Source organism: Bactrocera tryoni, chromosome 3 (assembly GCF_016617805.1).
Source record: "Bactrocera tryoni isolate S06 chromosome 3, CSIRO_BtryS06_freeze2, whole genome shotgun sequence".
NCBI classification, from domain to species: Eukaryota; Metazoa; Arthropoda; class Insecta; order Diptera; family Tephritidae; genus Bactrocera; species Bactrocera tryoni.
Genome location: NC_052501.1, coordinates 80,853,582 through 80,868,741, shown reverse-complemented (window position 1 = coordinate 80,868,741; position 15,160 = coordinate 80,853,582). Strand labels below are relative to the sequence as shown.

Here is a 15,160-nt window from a genome sequence, read left to right as displayed (position 1 = left end):
GCCCAATTGATCTAACAAAATGGTTTTCTCTGATCCTTCCCATTTTCCAACGTTGCCGGTAAGAACTCTGACTGTTAATATACGCTTCTCATGCAACAATTCCTTAACTTTATTGACGTGTTGATGATCAGTTGACGTTGATGGCCGTCCTGGACGTGGTTCGTCGTTCGCCGTCAAGGCGTTCTCGACGCTCTTTGAATAATTTGCAGCAATCAAAGATGCTTGCTCGCATACTAGGCAAAGCTCCTCTCTAAGCTCGAAATATTTTTTTTTTTAATTCATTGTTGCGTTAGTCAACTTTTAAGTTTCTATCGTAAATTGTTACATATTTACAAAGTATGTAGAACTTTTTGTTGAACTAAGTATATTCGAAAAACAAAATAATATCTTGTTTTCTAATTTATTTATTTAGTAATCGTTTCCATAGCTTTCAGTATTTAAAAAGGACTATCCTTTTCTGTTATGGCGGGGACTTCCGTCACCACTTTCCTAAATTCTGGCACATTACAGCAGATAAGTCCACCATTTTTCAATGCACCCGAAAGCCAAGTGATCTCACCACATTTGCTCTCACAAATTGGCGCATGCGATGTGGCCGAGACAACTCTTTGCAACGACTTCGGATTTGCATCGTTGTACACACCAAAAGCCGTTGATTTATCTTCCTCCTTCACAACGATCCACAAGAGTTCTGGCACGGGGAATTTCCCATATTCTCCCGATTCTGGATGTAGGTAGAGCTTCATTTGTTCACCATTAGGGCCATTTAACACCTGCGTGCCATGACTGCCAACATAAATGTCCAGATCAGCTTTGCTGGTATTTCGATGTGCTAATATGTTCCGCTTGAGTTCGGTCCATGCATCAAGGTCATCATGTGCAACAAAATAATTCCAACTCAATTTCTTCACTGCTTGGAATTGCGCATTGCTTATGAAGAAATCGTCCACGAAGTTGGCTTTATGTAAGAAAGGAGCAGACTTCGTGTGTAATGTTTGACGTATACGCTCGTAGATTTCATCGAAATATAGACCACGGAAAAGTTGACTTTTATAACGTCCATCGGGATGGTGGAATTTTGTGAGAAAGTCTTTTGGTAGCCGTTGCAAGTATGGGTTATCTATATTTAAAACAAAATTGCATTTAAAAATATTTAAATTTAAGGAATAATACATTAGAGCGGGTTTATTTACAGGGAGTGAAAAAAACGGAAAAATCGCGTAGGCGGGTAATGTTCTATAGATCATTCTGAACAACTTTGCCTAAGAGACTATGGGCTTCGAGATAACGATCTTTAAGGCGAAGTTTCTTAGGGATCATAAAAAATTGTTCATCAGTGTTCAGTCAGATAATATCCGCATATAATTAAATAGGTATGTGGATTTTTATATTCTATTGATCTTTTAGCGAAATCGGTCAGATCGGAAAACTATATCATAAGTATATCTCCCATACATGACATTTATTCAGGGTTTTTAAACTTGACCTTAAAAACCGCTAGCTTGAAACCGGTTTGAGACCCATAGTCCTTTAGGCAAAGTTGCTCAGAATGATCCGTAGAACATTTTCAACGTTTCTTATTTTATAGAAAAAAATTGGCTCGCTCTATTTGTATAAGTATGTACATACCGCTCAGCTTGATATGCGCGAATATGGTACGTCCTTCGTTCTCATCATAACACGCCTCGCCGATTATATGTGTAAGATGATCGAATGGATTCACATATCCGTATGCAACCGGCGTCCAAGCCTGAGTATTGCAGTCATTTACCGTACTTAGCACCTCTTCGACGACACGCAAATCACAGGCAAAATAACTGACTGCTTTCGCGTCGTTTTTTATATCAGCATCGCCACTCAATGATATCAACTTGCCGTCACTTTCACATTTTACACTTAACGTCTCTGCACGATGAAAATTTTTCAGGTAATTTGGTCCACATGAGAGCAAAACCTCTTCGCCGACAGGTAAGTGTACACTGGCCGTCTGTTGCTCCGCGTCCAATTGTGCTGGATACAACTCGCCGTTGGATTTATAAATCAAAGGCCATTGTATGTAAAGGTGGTGCTTTGAAGCGATCGGTATAACGCACCCGTTCTGAGCTTCAGCTAAAGCTAGCGTTAGCGTTGCAAGCAAAATTCCGTATTTGACTAAACTCATCTCGGGCTCAGAAGACTTTGACTGCGATGTTAAGTGCAACTTGTAATTATATGCAAGGGACACATTAAATTTATTACGAAGCATTGCCTTATCAGCTTTTGTGATACCCCTGATGCTCCTGTGTAGAATAATTTTGTATTTGATTGCACTCTTTTGGTTATATTATCTTTTTTTTTCTTTTAAATAAATTATGAGAAAAAAGGGCCCGGAAATTAAGTCGGGATTTCTCAGAATTGCGTTCCGATTTTACAATATAAAAATATCGCATAAATAATTGGTCTCAAATTTTGTATTTCTAACCAATTTTCGCATGCGGAATCGTTGCGAATGTTGGAAAAGGCTTATGAGATTACGACTGGTACTAAGCTTTCAAAGACGGTCGAGAGATCGTTGAAGACATGACTCGTTCTGGACGACTTTCGACCTGAAGGATGTGGTGCTTGAAAATCGTCAGCAAGTATAAGAGGGATCGCGAGAGAGCTCGATATCTCTCGCGAGGCCGTTCGATTGATTTTGGTGGATATCGTCCCGATAAAGCTGAATATTTCTCAAAAAGAGTACGATTGTGACCGAATTTAAAGCCAAAAACCCAAAGAATACCATTGATCAACCACCGTATTCACCAGGTTTGGCTCCGTGAGATTTTTTCTTGTTCCCCAAACTGAAATTGCCGCTCCGTGGAAACCGTTTTCAGTCGATCGAAGAGATAAAACGAAATTCGCTGAAGGAGCTGAAGGCCATCTCAAAAGGGTTTCGAGGACTGGCTGATGGGGATTAGTTTGAAGGCGACAAAATAAATGTTTATGAATAATTAAATATTTTGCGTTTTATTTACAATTTCCGGGTACTTCTTTGTCACAATATATATTGACATTCAAACTGATAATATAAAGGTCATTAAAAATATAATTATGCATATACCTACATAAGTATTGTATACGGAAATTCCAAGAGTTTGTTTACAATACTAAATTCCAGGAATGATTATAAGATAGACTGAAAGCGAAAGTAACCACAAAACAAATAGAAAAATACTAATAATCGACAAAATTTGTTTTAATTTGCTAAAAAAAGATGAATTTGGCATAAGTACAACACATAAAAACAAAACAGCGTCTACCAATAGGGATGACGTGAGTTTGACAGCTTATGATGGTCATGTTTATTTACGGATTTGTGTTAAATTTCGTCAGTGTATTCAGTAAGGTTTGCCATTCATCATGTCACGTTTCACTTTGGTTCGAGATTATTACAGAAACTCCCCTACTTCGATGGCCAATGTAATTTTTCTTTCATCGAAAGATCATTTTCTCAGATGAAGTTCATTTCTAGCTTAATGACTTCAACAGTAAGCAAAATTGTCGCTTTTGGGGTGAGTACAGAACCATAGGAAAGTCAAATTCTCTGTGGTTTATCCCCAATTCCATCCCCAAAATGGCAGTCAAGATCAGGCGATTTAACGCCTTTAGATTATTTTCTTTGGTGTATGTAAAATAAAAAAAATTCGAGGGCATTTTTGACGTAGCGAGTCCCAAACCCAGCTCACAACCCTGTGGAGGAATGGTTTACCTTATAACTTTGGTTCGCCTTCAAACGGATGTTCTTTGGCTACACAGAGGATACTTGGTCCAAGACCGAAAGTCGTGAGCTGCTTGAGCCAAATCGTTTCTGGTGGCGCTCAGAGAATTTTCCTCACTTGCGTGAACTTCTACACATTACTCCATCCTTCAAAAAAATGTTAAATCAGAGGTTTACGCCAATCAACCAGCCACTCTCGGGGGACAAGATTCAGCGCACTAAAGCCGAAATTTCAAGCGAAATACCGAGTCATTGAAAATTGGCGTAAAAGTGAGGAGCTATGCAAAGGGAGTAGAGTGGCGTCGCTCTTGTTCATAAGCCCTATATATTTGTATGTAAAAAAAAAAATTCTCACTAAACGCTTTTTCTTTGTATAAAAGTTCTGTAAGTCCCCATAAAACACTATCATCCTTCAAGAAGGCGCTCGCAAGCTAAGTTCATAGAAAGAAGATCACGTTTATTACATCGAAAATGGTCACAATAGACCTAAGGTCGCCGTGCAATCCTCATCGATTTATCTTTTCATCGAATATGTTGCTTTTTTTAATTTTGCTCACAATTGTTGTTTTTAAAGTAACTGAGCACTGCTGAAACTTTCAAAATAACCGACGACAAGCGTGTCCTCTATGGTTTCCATGCGCTCATTATGCAAAAAACCGAATTTGCAAATGTTCAGCACTTGAACAGCTGATCTGCAGGTGTGGCCACCTTTTCACAAGCACGTTTTTCTTATCATCTGTGTGGTTTTCGTTTATATCAGTGCTCTCTCTCTCTCTCACGCTCTCATGCCCAATTGTAGATATGTAGCGCTCAGTTATCAATATTTCTATTGTTTTCCCTTTGCGCTGTTGTTTCTTTACTCTGCTCTTTATGCTCTATTGCACTTTTGCACTTTTGCTTTGGTCAGCTGAAAATAATTGCAGTTTGTTATTGTTCGGTGCATTAGATTTATTGTAACGGCGTAATGTACGCAGCAATAATATTGAAATAATGTGGAAGATAATTGTGCTAAAATCTGTGCTTAATCGGCAATTAGAGTGTAATGAAAAGTAAATAGTTTTGTGCTTAAGTAATCAAGAAGATTACAGAGGGCTTTGTGCTCGCATCTTTATCAGCGATAAGATAATAGAGACAGTCATTTGTGGCAATGCGTAAATAGCGAAACTTATGACCAGCGCGTCACTTGTGGCTGCAGTAATAATAATAATAAATACATACAAACATATGCGTTAATTAATGTTGAAGCGCAAGTGTTTTTTCGGTGCGAGGTAATAATTCGGTATTTAAAGTAAAAAAGTAAAGTGTCAGTGTATATTAGTTTGTGCAACACGTTTGGAAAAATTTGTATCATCTCCGCCTTCGGTGCAACGTTCGCGTTCGCTTGTTGCTGGCGAAGCCCCAGTAGTGCGCGCTTTAGTACGCCCCTTCTTTGTGGCGTTCATTTTGTGTGATTGCTAAATGTTCGTACAATTTTATATCATATTTCTAAATAATTTATCTCAACTATTCGCTGACGGAGTTTAATATCAGTTCGTGGTTATGCCTTTTTCATCCATACGTTCGCGTCTCTCCTCCTATCGCCGGCAGAATGATGATGCGGAAGTTGCTGTTGTTGGGCAACATCGTCGGCGGGAGTATGAGGGCATCAGAGGCAGAGGTGAGTAAGATGTTTGGTATGCTGTTTAAGATTGTCTATACATACATATGAACATATATATATTTAAATTTTAATTCTCAATAAGTGCACTTAATTAGTAGTAGAATAATGGATTCGCTATAATACACAAGTACTTAAGGGGTTACATGGGTTTTCTCGGGTAAAAAACAAGTTTTTTTCAACGATTTTGTTCTCATAAAAATATGAAATATTTTAATAGAATTCTTTCTTGTTACAAACATGCACTATTAACAAAGAAATTCTGAAATTTTTGTAAAAAAATATTTTATGGTAAACTCGGCCATTTCGACAGGATCATCTAAATCATTCATAACATTTACAGGATGATCTAAAGTGGAAAAGTACGTGTTTTAAAACCTTAGAATTTGGGCGAAGAACAAATAAAAACTGAAAATTGAATTTTTGATAGACATTTTTACAAAAAAATTAAAATTAGTCTTTAACAAGTCTTTAAGAATTGTATTCATGAATTTCATGAATTTTACCACTCCAATAGCGAAAATTTTGTTTGTTGATGAAACTATTAAGACAGAAAGGAGCCTTATTTTTTTTTGCGCGAAGAGCTCTTTGAGTATCTCCTTGGACACTTGTTAGGTTTGGTTAGGTTAGACGGCTGATCTAGAGAGATCGCACGTGACTGCTAAATCTAGTTATTTGTGAAGCCATAAAAAAGAACTCTTATGTTCGAACTTATAAATTAGAAAAACGCATACTACAACTACGAAGATGCTAGCCTTACCGAGAGCAAAGATATCAATAGATCTCTTGTGATCGATCTTGGGTTAAAAGACTTTGCGACAGCGCTTATACCGATGGTTGCCCAACGTTGGCTTCTAGGGTGCCTTTTCTTGATAGTTCATTAGCTTTCCGTTGTGGTCTGGCACCCATAACCATTATCACAAAGACACTCGATCCTATTGATTAGGCACTTCTTGACCAACCCAGTGCGTTCTACTGTTCATGAGGTCAAGGCTAGTATCGCCGCTCTGCTATCTGAGTGGATGGTCACTTCTCTGAAGGAGGCTACACTCCGGTGCACTAAGGCTACTGCTACCTTAATGGCTTCAACCCTGGCTTGAAGGGCACTGAAATAATCAGGAAGCCTGAAGCTGGAGTTGCTAGAAAGATCCTGACAGTAAAACCCTCTACCAATCTTCCCCCCAAGCTTTGACCCAACCGTAAAGGAGCTCACTGCTCCTCTCCTACAAGCGCTTCTTTCCATCCACAACTCCCTTGGCGGTATATGGGCAGAAAAGGAGTCGCCAGAGTTCGGCTTAGCGATTCCATGATCCAAGTGATCCGGTATGAAGTCAAAGTGTGTGAGGATTTCCGAGTGTTCAGGCACGGAGAACTTGAATTTTCTTAAAAATTTCGAACAATTTCCAAGCGTTGAACTAAAGTGAAACCTGACAGGATGAAATGTCAAAGCTTATTGAACACACTAACAAAATTTGGATCATATCTGTAAAAAAATGGCCGCCAAGAGCGGTTAAAATAACGTCATCGATATTTAGAGATCTTTCAAGTTTACTTCCACTACTATTTCCATTAATTTTTGTAACTTTCTGTAAGCTTTTGAAACTCATTCTTCGTCGAAATATGTAATGTACCGCTATTAAGGGCGAACTCAAGCGTATGTGAGCGTAACTAGTGCACACATGAACGCGCACAGCGCCTATTTATATACTATATATATTTTTATTAACGCATTCAACGTAAGCCCACACGTTAATGCGACGAATGACCTTATCAACGACCAAAAAGTCGCCAGTAAAGCTTGTACTAAAAGCAATAGCTATTAGCTAAATACAATTTAAGCAGTAATATGTCTTACACATAAGAACCATGACGCTCATAAAAGGTTTGAAGAGAGCAGCCATGCATATACGCCTGAAACTATACCAACGCTGCCATCAAAACTTACACATGACTTATAAAAAAAATAATAAGCCAAAAACAGTGATTTGTGTTGGCACACCTCAGTGACAGTCGTCAAATGCAGACCTTGCTACATCTAGATTTAGTTTCCAGCTCTTATTTTGCTCACCTTGATACTTAGTACGCTTCGCCAATACAACTACCTACTAAAGACTTTACTTCTCGTGATTTCTGTGACCTGCATGTGACACTCCTTTGCTGTCGGTTTGCTGTGAATTTGTTATTTTTCAACGCCTAACGAACAGAAAGGCATGCGAAGAAAGCAGATAATCTGCCGGTCGGCTTAAAAAAAAATAGCTGGGCGCTGTAAATCTAATCGAAAAAATTTGAAACTGCCTACATAAAATTTTATCTTTTTTTGCGAGTATTTTTCATCTTCTCGGCGCTAAGTTCCTCATATGGATGGGTATACTACATAGGCTCTTATATAACGTAACTTTATGTGCCTTTTCATATTTAATTACTTTCAGTCACGAAATGTTCAAGTGCAGAAGACAATTGTAGACGAAATTACTTTCGTGAAAATTAAAGTGAAACTACACACATTCTCATTAAATAGACATATAAAGGGTGATCCCTTTCGAGAGATTTCGATCGATTTAAAGAAAAAACACAGAAGCAAATTTAATGATGAATGTTCTCACCGGCGTAATTTCTGAAGAAATACGGACCGATGATTCCACCGAACCAGAAATCACACCAGTGCGTTGTTTTTTTGGATGAAATGGCAGCTCTGAAATCTTTTCAAGTTGCTCTTCGTCCTAAATGCGTTTGTATACATACTAATTGAGCCAGAAATGGGCCTCATTGCTCAACTAAATTTGGCTCGAAAACGTCAGATCTTCTTGGAATAAGCTCAAGCTGTTTTTTTTGTACGCTTTCAATTTAAGATCTCGACGTAAAATCCGCCAAGTCGTCTCATACGCCAGTCCGAATTGCTGCGAGCGGCGCCGAATCGACTCTCCACGGTCTTCGTGTACACTCTCAGCTATAACGTGTTCAGGCGTAAGTCTTTCCATGATGAAATGCCAAAATGCCAAACAACACTGAAGGCTTTTGGAAAAAGTATCTCCACTTGGATCACCTGTTATATGTACATATATTCGCTTAATTACTAGCAAGTGGGATGATTGTCTCTAACCAAGTAAATTTTCTCTATAGTGCACACCTAATTTGCTGCGAGTCCTGTCTTGTCGTCAGTTAACCTTTATCACACACGAAGATCTCTACACTTCATGCATGCAAAATTTAAAATTAAAAGCAAAAACAAAAAAATTTAAGTTGGCCCATGAGGGGATCGAACCCGCGACCTTCGCGTTATTAGCACGACGCTCTAACCAACTGAGCTAATGGGCCAGTTATGTTTTGGTAGTCAAATGCTTCATATAAAACCGGAGAAAAAGAATTCAGTGATAGTTTTGAGAGTAAATAATTCTAGGTACCGTTTACATCAATATTGAGTAGTACTGCAATTACTCATAAGTACGAATAGATTGTGCTTTATAAGCTCTCAAGCATCACTAATTTCAGTTGATTTCATATTGTGGTATTATTATTATTTTTAATTAATTAACTGTTATAAATTATTATTATTATCTAATTAATAATTATATAATATATTCAATAACCTAAATTAATTTTTTCTACAAGCATAATTTCTTCAAAATAATTTAGCTAAAATATCAAAAAAATTTTATTAGAAGCTTAAATTATCTCTTACAAACTACAAAGCACTAATTTTTCCTAATTTCTTGATAAAATAATACTGCATACAATTTGAGAGAAAGCAGAAAAAGAATTATGTGCGCCCAACGTGGGGCTCGAACCCACGACCCTGAGATTAAGAGTCTCATGCTCTACCGACTGAGCTAGCCGGGCATGCCGACGTGGCGGTTAAATAACTGTTAAATGCAATAGTAAAACGTTAGCATTTAAGAAAAATATGTGTAAATATGTATGTATGTATACCCGCTTAGTTCTCACTTAGAATGAGCGAAGGATGAGAAGAAATATAACAGAAATTTAAGTATGGCTCTAACCAAATGCATTTCTTAAAGTGGTTTCATCGGATTTGATTGGGGTTTGATGATGTCTTAAAAAACTTAGTGAACGAGTTTTCTTCCAAATAATGTTGGTTAACACAACGGAATGCTTTGGTGAATTTTGCTAATATACATGCCTTCTAAAAATATTACTTTTTTGAATATAAAGGTTCCCTACTTGTTTAAAGAAAGCAACACAGAAACTTCAAATTTATTGGAGAATATTTATTATCAACATTCTTTATTTATTTTTTAAAGAATATTTCTTTCAAATGTTGGCCACGGCTACGTTTCAAATCCATTGAGTCCAATTTTCGATGACTCGTTCAAGCATTTCGACTGGTAACTGGCGAATGACAAGCGTGATGTTTTGCTCCAAGGCCTGAATCGAAGCGGTATTAACGACATAGACTTTAGACTTTACATATCCCCACAATAAAAAGTCTAACAGTGTGATATCACACTATCTTGGTGCCCGAACGACTGGCCCAAAACTTGAAATTATCTACTCATCGAAGTGTTTTCTTATTATATCCATAGATTGATGCCATGTGTGGGAAGTGGCAGCATCTTGTTGAAGGCAAATGTCGCCGAGATCACAAGCTTCAATTTCCGGCATCAAATAGTCGGTTATCATTACGCAATAATGGTCGCATTGACGATTAGATTCTCACCGGCATCATTTTTGAAGAAGTATGGACCCCTGATTCCACCGGCCCACAAACCACACCAAACCGTCGTTTTTTCTGAATTAAATGACAGCTATTGAATATCTTCAGTTCCAAATGTGTCATGTTTACATACCCATTGAACCAGAAATTGGCCTCATCGCTGAACAAAATTTGGCTCAAAAGTGTCGACGATGTCGCTTGGTAAGGTCGCGCGGCTTCAGATTTAAGATTGTGACGTAAGGGTTATTAAAAAAAGTATCCCTTTTACCTTCTATACAATTACTACTTGCTTCAATACTACATATTTTGTAAAAAGCAGCTCAAAAACTTTATTATTGGTTGGACGCATTTTGCAACTTTTTTGACTTCACAACATTAGTTATCGAACAACTCCAGAGATTGTATTATCTGGTATATCTGTCCGCCAGTGGAGCCGTCTGGTAATCTAATCTTTCTGTTTTAGTATATAATGAAAAAGGAGAAAAAATAATTTCGCCCAACGTGGGGCTCGAACCCACGACCCTGAGATTAAGAGTCTCATGCTCTACCGACTGAGCTAGCCGGGCAGTTATGAGATCTGCGCAAAATAGCACACCTAAATGCATGCAAAAACTTTGAAAGAATGGAGACGCTTAATATTCTCTTCAAGCAATGAGTTGCTATTCAACGCACGGATATCTGCTTTCAAAAGAATCACCACCACTTTGCATGAACTGTAATGATACCCTGACCATGCAACACTGGACTACGAAAATTTAAGAAAACATCCACCTCCTATACTCTTAAAATTAATTTAAAGTTGAAATGTTCATATACATAAGTAAATTAATATGTATCCATGCAAAATGGAACGAAGGCCTAAGCAGCCAGTTCTTTTTTTCTAGTATGTCTGTAAATTTATTTACAGGTCTTATTAAAATATATAAATATTCAATTCATGTGCTTTCTTTGTAACAAAATGAAGGAACGATTAAGAAACATTGCGCAGTTTTTCAGTTCGTGGATGTATTATATATACATATGTATGTACATAGGTGTAGTACAACGAAAATTCTACTTCCTATGCATTTACTCTGCCTAAGAAGTATTTAAAAAATTCTCACAAAAATATATGCGCCCCCGGGTGGGCTCGAACCACCAACCTTTCGGTTAACAGCCGAACGCGCTAGCCAATTGCGCCACGGAGGCAGTTATCAATTCATTGTCCAAATTACATGTTCAATACTAGTTCTAAATGCGATGCTTTAAGAATCTTAGTAAACCGTTAGTAGCAGATTAAGTTTTTAAGAGTCTTATACCATGTTCAGACCGACTATTAATCACTCGATTTCGGCTGTTGAGTGGTTTATCCCACTAATCTTATAAATTTATCAAGATTTCGCCAAACAAAAATGACAGTTCAAAATCACTTCATCGGAGTGATTTGAAACTGATCCACGCTAAATCTCTCTGTGCGACTCTGATTTTGCGGCATCTACTTGGCAGCATTGGAAATATATTACATTATCACAGCTGATTTGGACACTACAAAAAGGAAAAAAATGTAAACAAACTAATTTGTATTAGAGCAATGAATCTAATTTCTGCTGAAAATCGACTTCCCAAAAGAAAAAATGCGTCCATTATTTCCCTTATATGGAAAATATTTAAAAGAATACGGCTTTTATTACAAAATACTATATGACAATGTTTTCTTTTGATAAATATTGAGCGATGTAAATTCTTGAATGGCAAAAACAGCTGTTTTTAATCGTTGCAACGGCAGTAAGAACACTGTTGGGTTATGAAATGCTTAAATGTAATCTAATCTTTTAAATTTTCGGTCTAAACATGGTATTAGTGAACCGTTAGTGACAGTTTAATTTTTAAAGACTGGTGTAAAATATGCTACAAATAATTCTTATAAAAACTCAAATATAAAAGGCAGCGATAATCAGCAAATTAACCTGACCGCTTTAAAGCTTTGATTCGCAAAATATTTTGTACTGAAGCTAGAATGTGTTTTAGAAATTTGAAAATTAATATTAGAGGCTTCATAATGATTTGGTAAAACTGTGATACTCTTAAGACGTGATAGGTAAAAATCATGCCTGATAAGTCTGTGGGAGGCTTGAAAATGATGTGGTAAAGCTATGAAAGTCTCAAAAGATTATAAATAAATATAGTTTTCATTTCTCAAAACGAAACTTAATAACTCCTGACTTTGCTAACTTTCATTTAAAAATTTATAGAATCTTCATGTTTCAAATAGATGGATATATGTATAACCACGAAGTTCATATTTTTAAAAGCCAAGTCCTTTTCCACCTGATTTCTACCATGGAGTGGAGTTTTTCCTCTTCCTCTGTTTCCCCCGGTTGATTACTCTCAGAACTGGAGTGTTTTCATCCAAACGGACGTAGCCGCGGTCTCTTAACATAATTCGCCGAAATATGTCAATGTCGTCGTATAAATCGTAAAGCTCATCCTTCCATCGAATGCGATATTATCCGTTGCCAATGCGGAAAGGACCATAAATCTTCCACAGAACCTTTCTCTCGAAAACTCGCAACGTCGACTCATCATATGTTCTCACCGTCAATGCCCCTGCACTATTTAGCAGGACGGGATTTCCCGTCTAAAGCCAACCTGATAAGGTCCAATCAGTATGTTGACGGTGGGCTTTAATCGTTCACACAGTACGCTCAATAAAATTTTATATGCGATGTTGAGGCTTATCCCACGGTTGTTGGCACAGTCAAAAACTATAATTCCGAAATGTATTGAATTTTGGCATTTTTTCACAATTTTTAGAAGACTGTATAAAGTTTTTGACTCTATTTCACGAATATCTTACCTCAACATCCTGAATCTTTAGTTGTCTGTTCGAAGAACATAGATTTTTCACGCAGACCAATAAGAAAAAATTTAAAATACAGCTCTGATTAGGAGAACAGACAATGTCGAGTCAATTGATAATGCGTTTAACGAAGCTAATGCTACTTAGAACGATTGTGGTGATTACTCCTATAGTAGAATGCTCCAAGTTTTAAGTTTTTGGCTCAAAAAAATCAAACTGTCAAAATACAGGCTTTAGAGCTGGTTTCGAATTTTCGAAAAAAAAAAAATTAAAATTGGCCCATGAGGGGATCGAACCCGCGACCTTCGCGTTATTAGCACGACGCTCTAACCAACTGAGCTAATGGGCCACATATTTAACAATGGACAAAGTGCCGTGTTAAGAGCAAACCAACTCTCTACTAGCGCTCTACTAACTAAATGTGGACATTAGATAATACCTCAGAGATAAAAGTAGAACAAAAGTTAATGAAGGTCTGATTGACTGCTTAACAGAGTAATAATCTTACGATGTTTAAGAGATAAGCATGTTATAACTTTACTTTTCAATAACTTTTGGACGCTGACAAATGAAAGCAATCGCATAAAATAGCAGCTCAACTTAAGCCTATAACAAATAACAGCAACAAAAATATACTACCTACTCATGCCAACAACAAGTTAAAAAATACCAAAGAGACAACGCAGAGCACTCATAAAAATAAACGATACCGCTATAAATTCTCAAAACATTGCTATTGGACAATGACGACCGCAACGCTCTTTTGGCCCCAAGAGAATTGTATATATTGGATACACACGTGTGTGTAGAGAAAGAAATATGTAAAGCAGCGCTAATTAAAAAGCAAAATAAAATCACGAACGAACTGAGTCACAAAATGACATATATTTATATGAACGTATGTATGTATGTATGTGGACAATAGCAACAGGAAAAAGTGTGCACACATGCTGAGTAAGAACACCAATAAAGCGAGCGCCTGACATAGAACAAGAAATAAAGAGCCCCACACACACTGGCCAACAATAAGAAATTGAAACAACAACAAACCTTTCCACAATGCCTTTTTGTGGGCAACCGACGCCGCCGCCGGCAAAGCGAACGAGTGCGCGCCAAATCGCATGTCAGACAAACAAGAGCACACGACTCACAGCCATGTGCTGGTAGTGCTGCTGCTGCCAGCTGCTCGCCTGGTATTTTCGCTTAAACATTTCTTGCTCTTTTTTGTCAGCCAGCGCCGACATGAAAGCGTAGCAGCCACCAAAGTAGCAGGAAACGGGAGTTTAAGGGATACATTTTCGCTTTGGGCATGTCAATAGAGCACATTTGCATGCAGCTCTGTTGGCTCTGTTGGCTCTGCTGGAAATAGTACCATAAAAGAGTAGTGGCGCTGATTACTCGTGACCGTTTCGAAAATTAGTACGAAATATTTAGTGTAAAAGCACTCTTCCGGTCAACCCAGACCGCATGTTACATTTTTCACAAAGAGTCCTACAATTTCGCTGACTACTATTGTGCGCTGGCGAACCGAACCCTCTTTGAAAAAGTAGTTACTCGCGTTTTCAAACTCGCTTTTGTAGCAGCCTTTCATGAAGTGTAGAAAGTTGGCTTGAAGCTTCCCTTAAACAGCTGGCTCACTCACATACAACAACACCACAATTGCTGTGGAAAAATATTAAGTTTGCTGAAAGCACTCTTCTTTCATGTGCTTTAAATAGCAAATGCGCTTTTTTATTGCTTTCATACTTTTGTGGAAGAGCAGCAAACCCGAAGAAAGTGCTTCATTATTATTGTCGGGGTCAAGCGGGCAAATAAGAGATTCTGTGCTTGAAATAGCTGCTGCTGCTCTTAGGCATTTATAGATATTTAAGTAATACAATAGTTTTGTTTGTTATTGTTCATAAATTTTTGAGTACTTATTCATAATAATACGCCAAATTTTATTCTTAAGTTTTGAATTTTTACAAATTTTCCCCGTCTAGGAAAATGTTTAATTTTTCAATGAAATTACGTATTTTATTTAAATTATGTATGTAGTTTAGCTATTTTCCTAGAAAATTTTCAATGCGGAATTCTCAAAATTCTCGTATATTTTTAATTACTTTTTTCAGTTTTGAAAAATAATTTTTTTTCAGCCCAAAATTAAATTTTTATTTTTTTTATAAAAATTAATTTTTTAAACAAAAAAAATTAAAAATAATTTTTCAGTTTTACAAAATTTTTTGTTCTTGTAGAAATTTAATTTTTGAATTT

At 37.1% G+C, this 15,160-nt stretch overlaps 2 protein-coding genes and 5 non-coding genes across 7 annotated transcripts in view; 1 reads left to right on the top strand and 6 right to left on the bottom strand.

The window, feature by feature from the left end:
• Positions 1–386: 386 nt before the first annotated feature.
• LOC120772269 lies at positions 387–2,197 on the bottom strand. Its single transcript, XM_040100773.1, has 2 exons — positions 1,630–2,197; positions 387–1,120 (listed from the first exon to the last, which is right to left on the bottom strand). Exons 1-2 carry the CDS (start codon positions 2,159–2,161, stop codon positions 438–440), a joined length of 1,215 nt encoding a protein of 404 aa, XP_039956707.1. The 5' UTR covers positions 2,162–2,197; the 3' UTR covers positions 387–437.
• A 2,475-nt stretch (positions 2,198–4,672) lies between these two features.
• Positions 4,673–15,160, top strand: part of LOC120771821 (probable phospholipid-transporting ATPase IA) — a 132,537-nt gene continuing 122,049 nt past the window's right edge. Inside the window, exon 1 of the mRNA XM_040100046.1 lies at positions 4,673–5,396. Coding sequence (XP_039955980.1) covers positions 5,279–5,396 — 118 coding nt within the window. The 5' untranslated portion in view covers positions 4,673–5,278. The remainder of the gene's footprint in view (positions 5,397–15,160) is intronic.
• Positions 8,638–8,711, bottom strand: Trnai-aau. Its single transcript has one exon. It is a non-coding gene; the product is annotated as a tRNA-Ile (tRNA).
• Positions 9,161–9,233, bottom strand: Trnak-cuu. The gene has a single exon. It is a non-coding gene; the product is annotated as a tRNA-Lys (tRNA).
• Positions 10,562–10,634, bottom strand: Trnak-cuu. The gene has a single exon. It is a non-coding gene; the product is annotated as a tRNA-Lys (tRNA).
• Positions 11,183–11,256, bottom strand: Trnan-guu. Its single transcript has one exon. It is a non-coding gene; the product is annotated as a tRNA-Asn (tRNA).
• Trnai-aau lies at positions 13,183–13,256 on the bottom strand. The gene has a single exon. It is a non-coding gene; the product is annotated as a tRNA-Ile (tRNA).

Excerpts from the sequence above, each read along its gene's own strand:
- LOC120772269 (XM_040100773.1), bottom strand. The coding sequence starts at position 2,161 with ATGAGTTTAGTCAAATACGGAATTTTGCTTGCAACGCTAACGCTAGCT. Across the intron at positions 1,121-1,629 it reads CGCGCATATCAAGCTGAGCG|ATAACCCATACTTGCAACGG; the intron begins GTATGTACATAC and ends TTTTAAATATAG.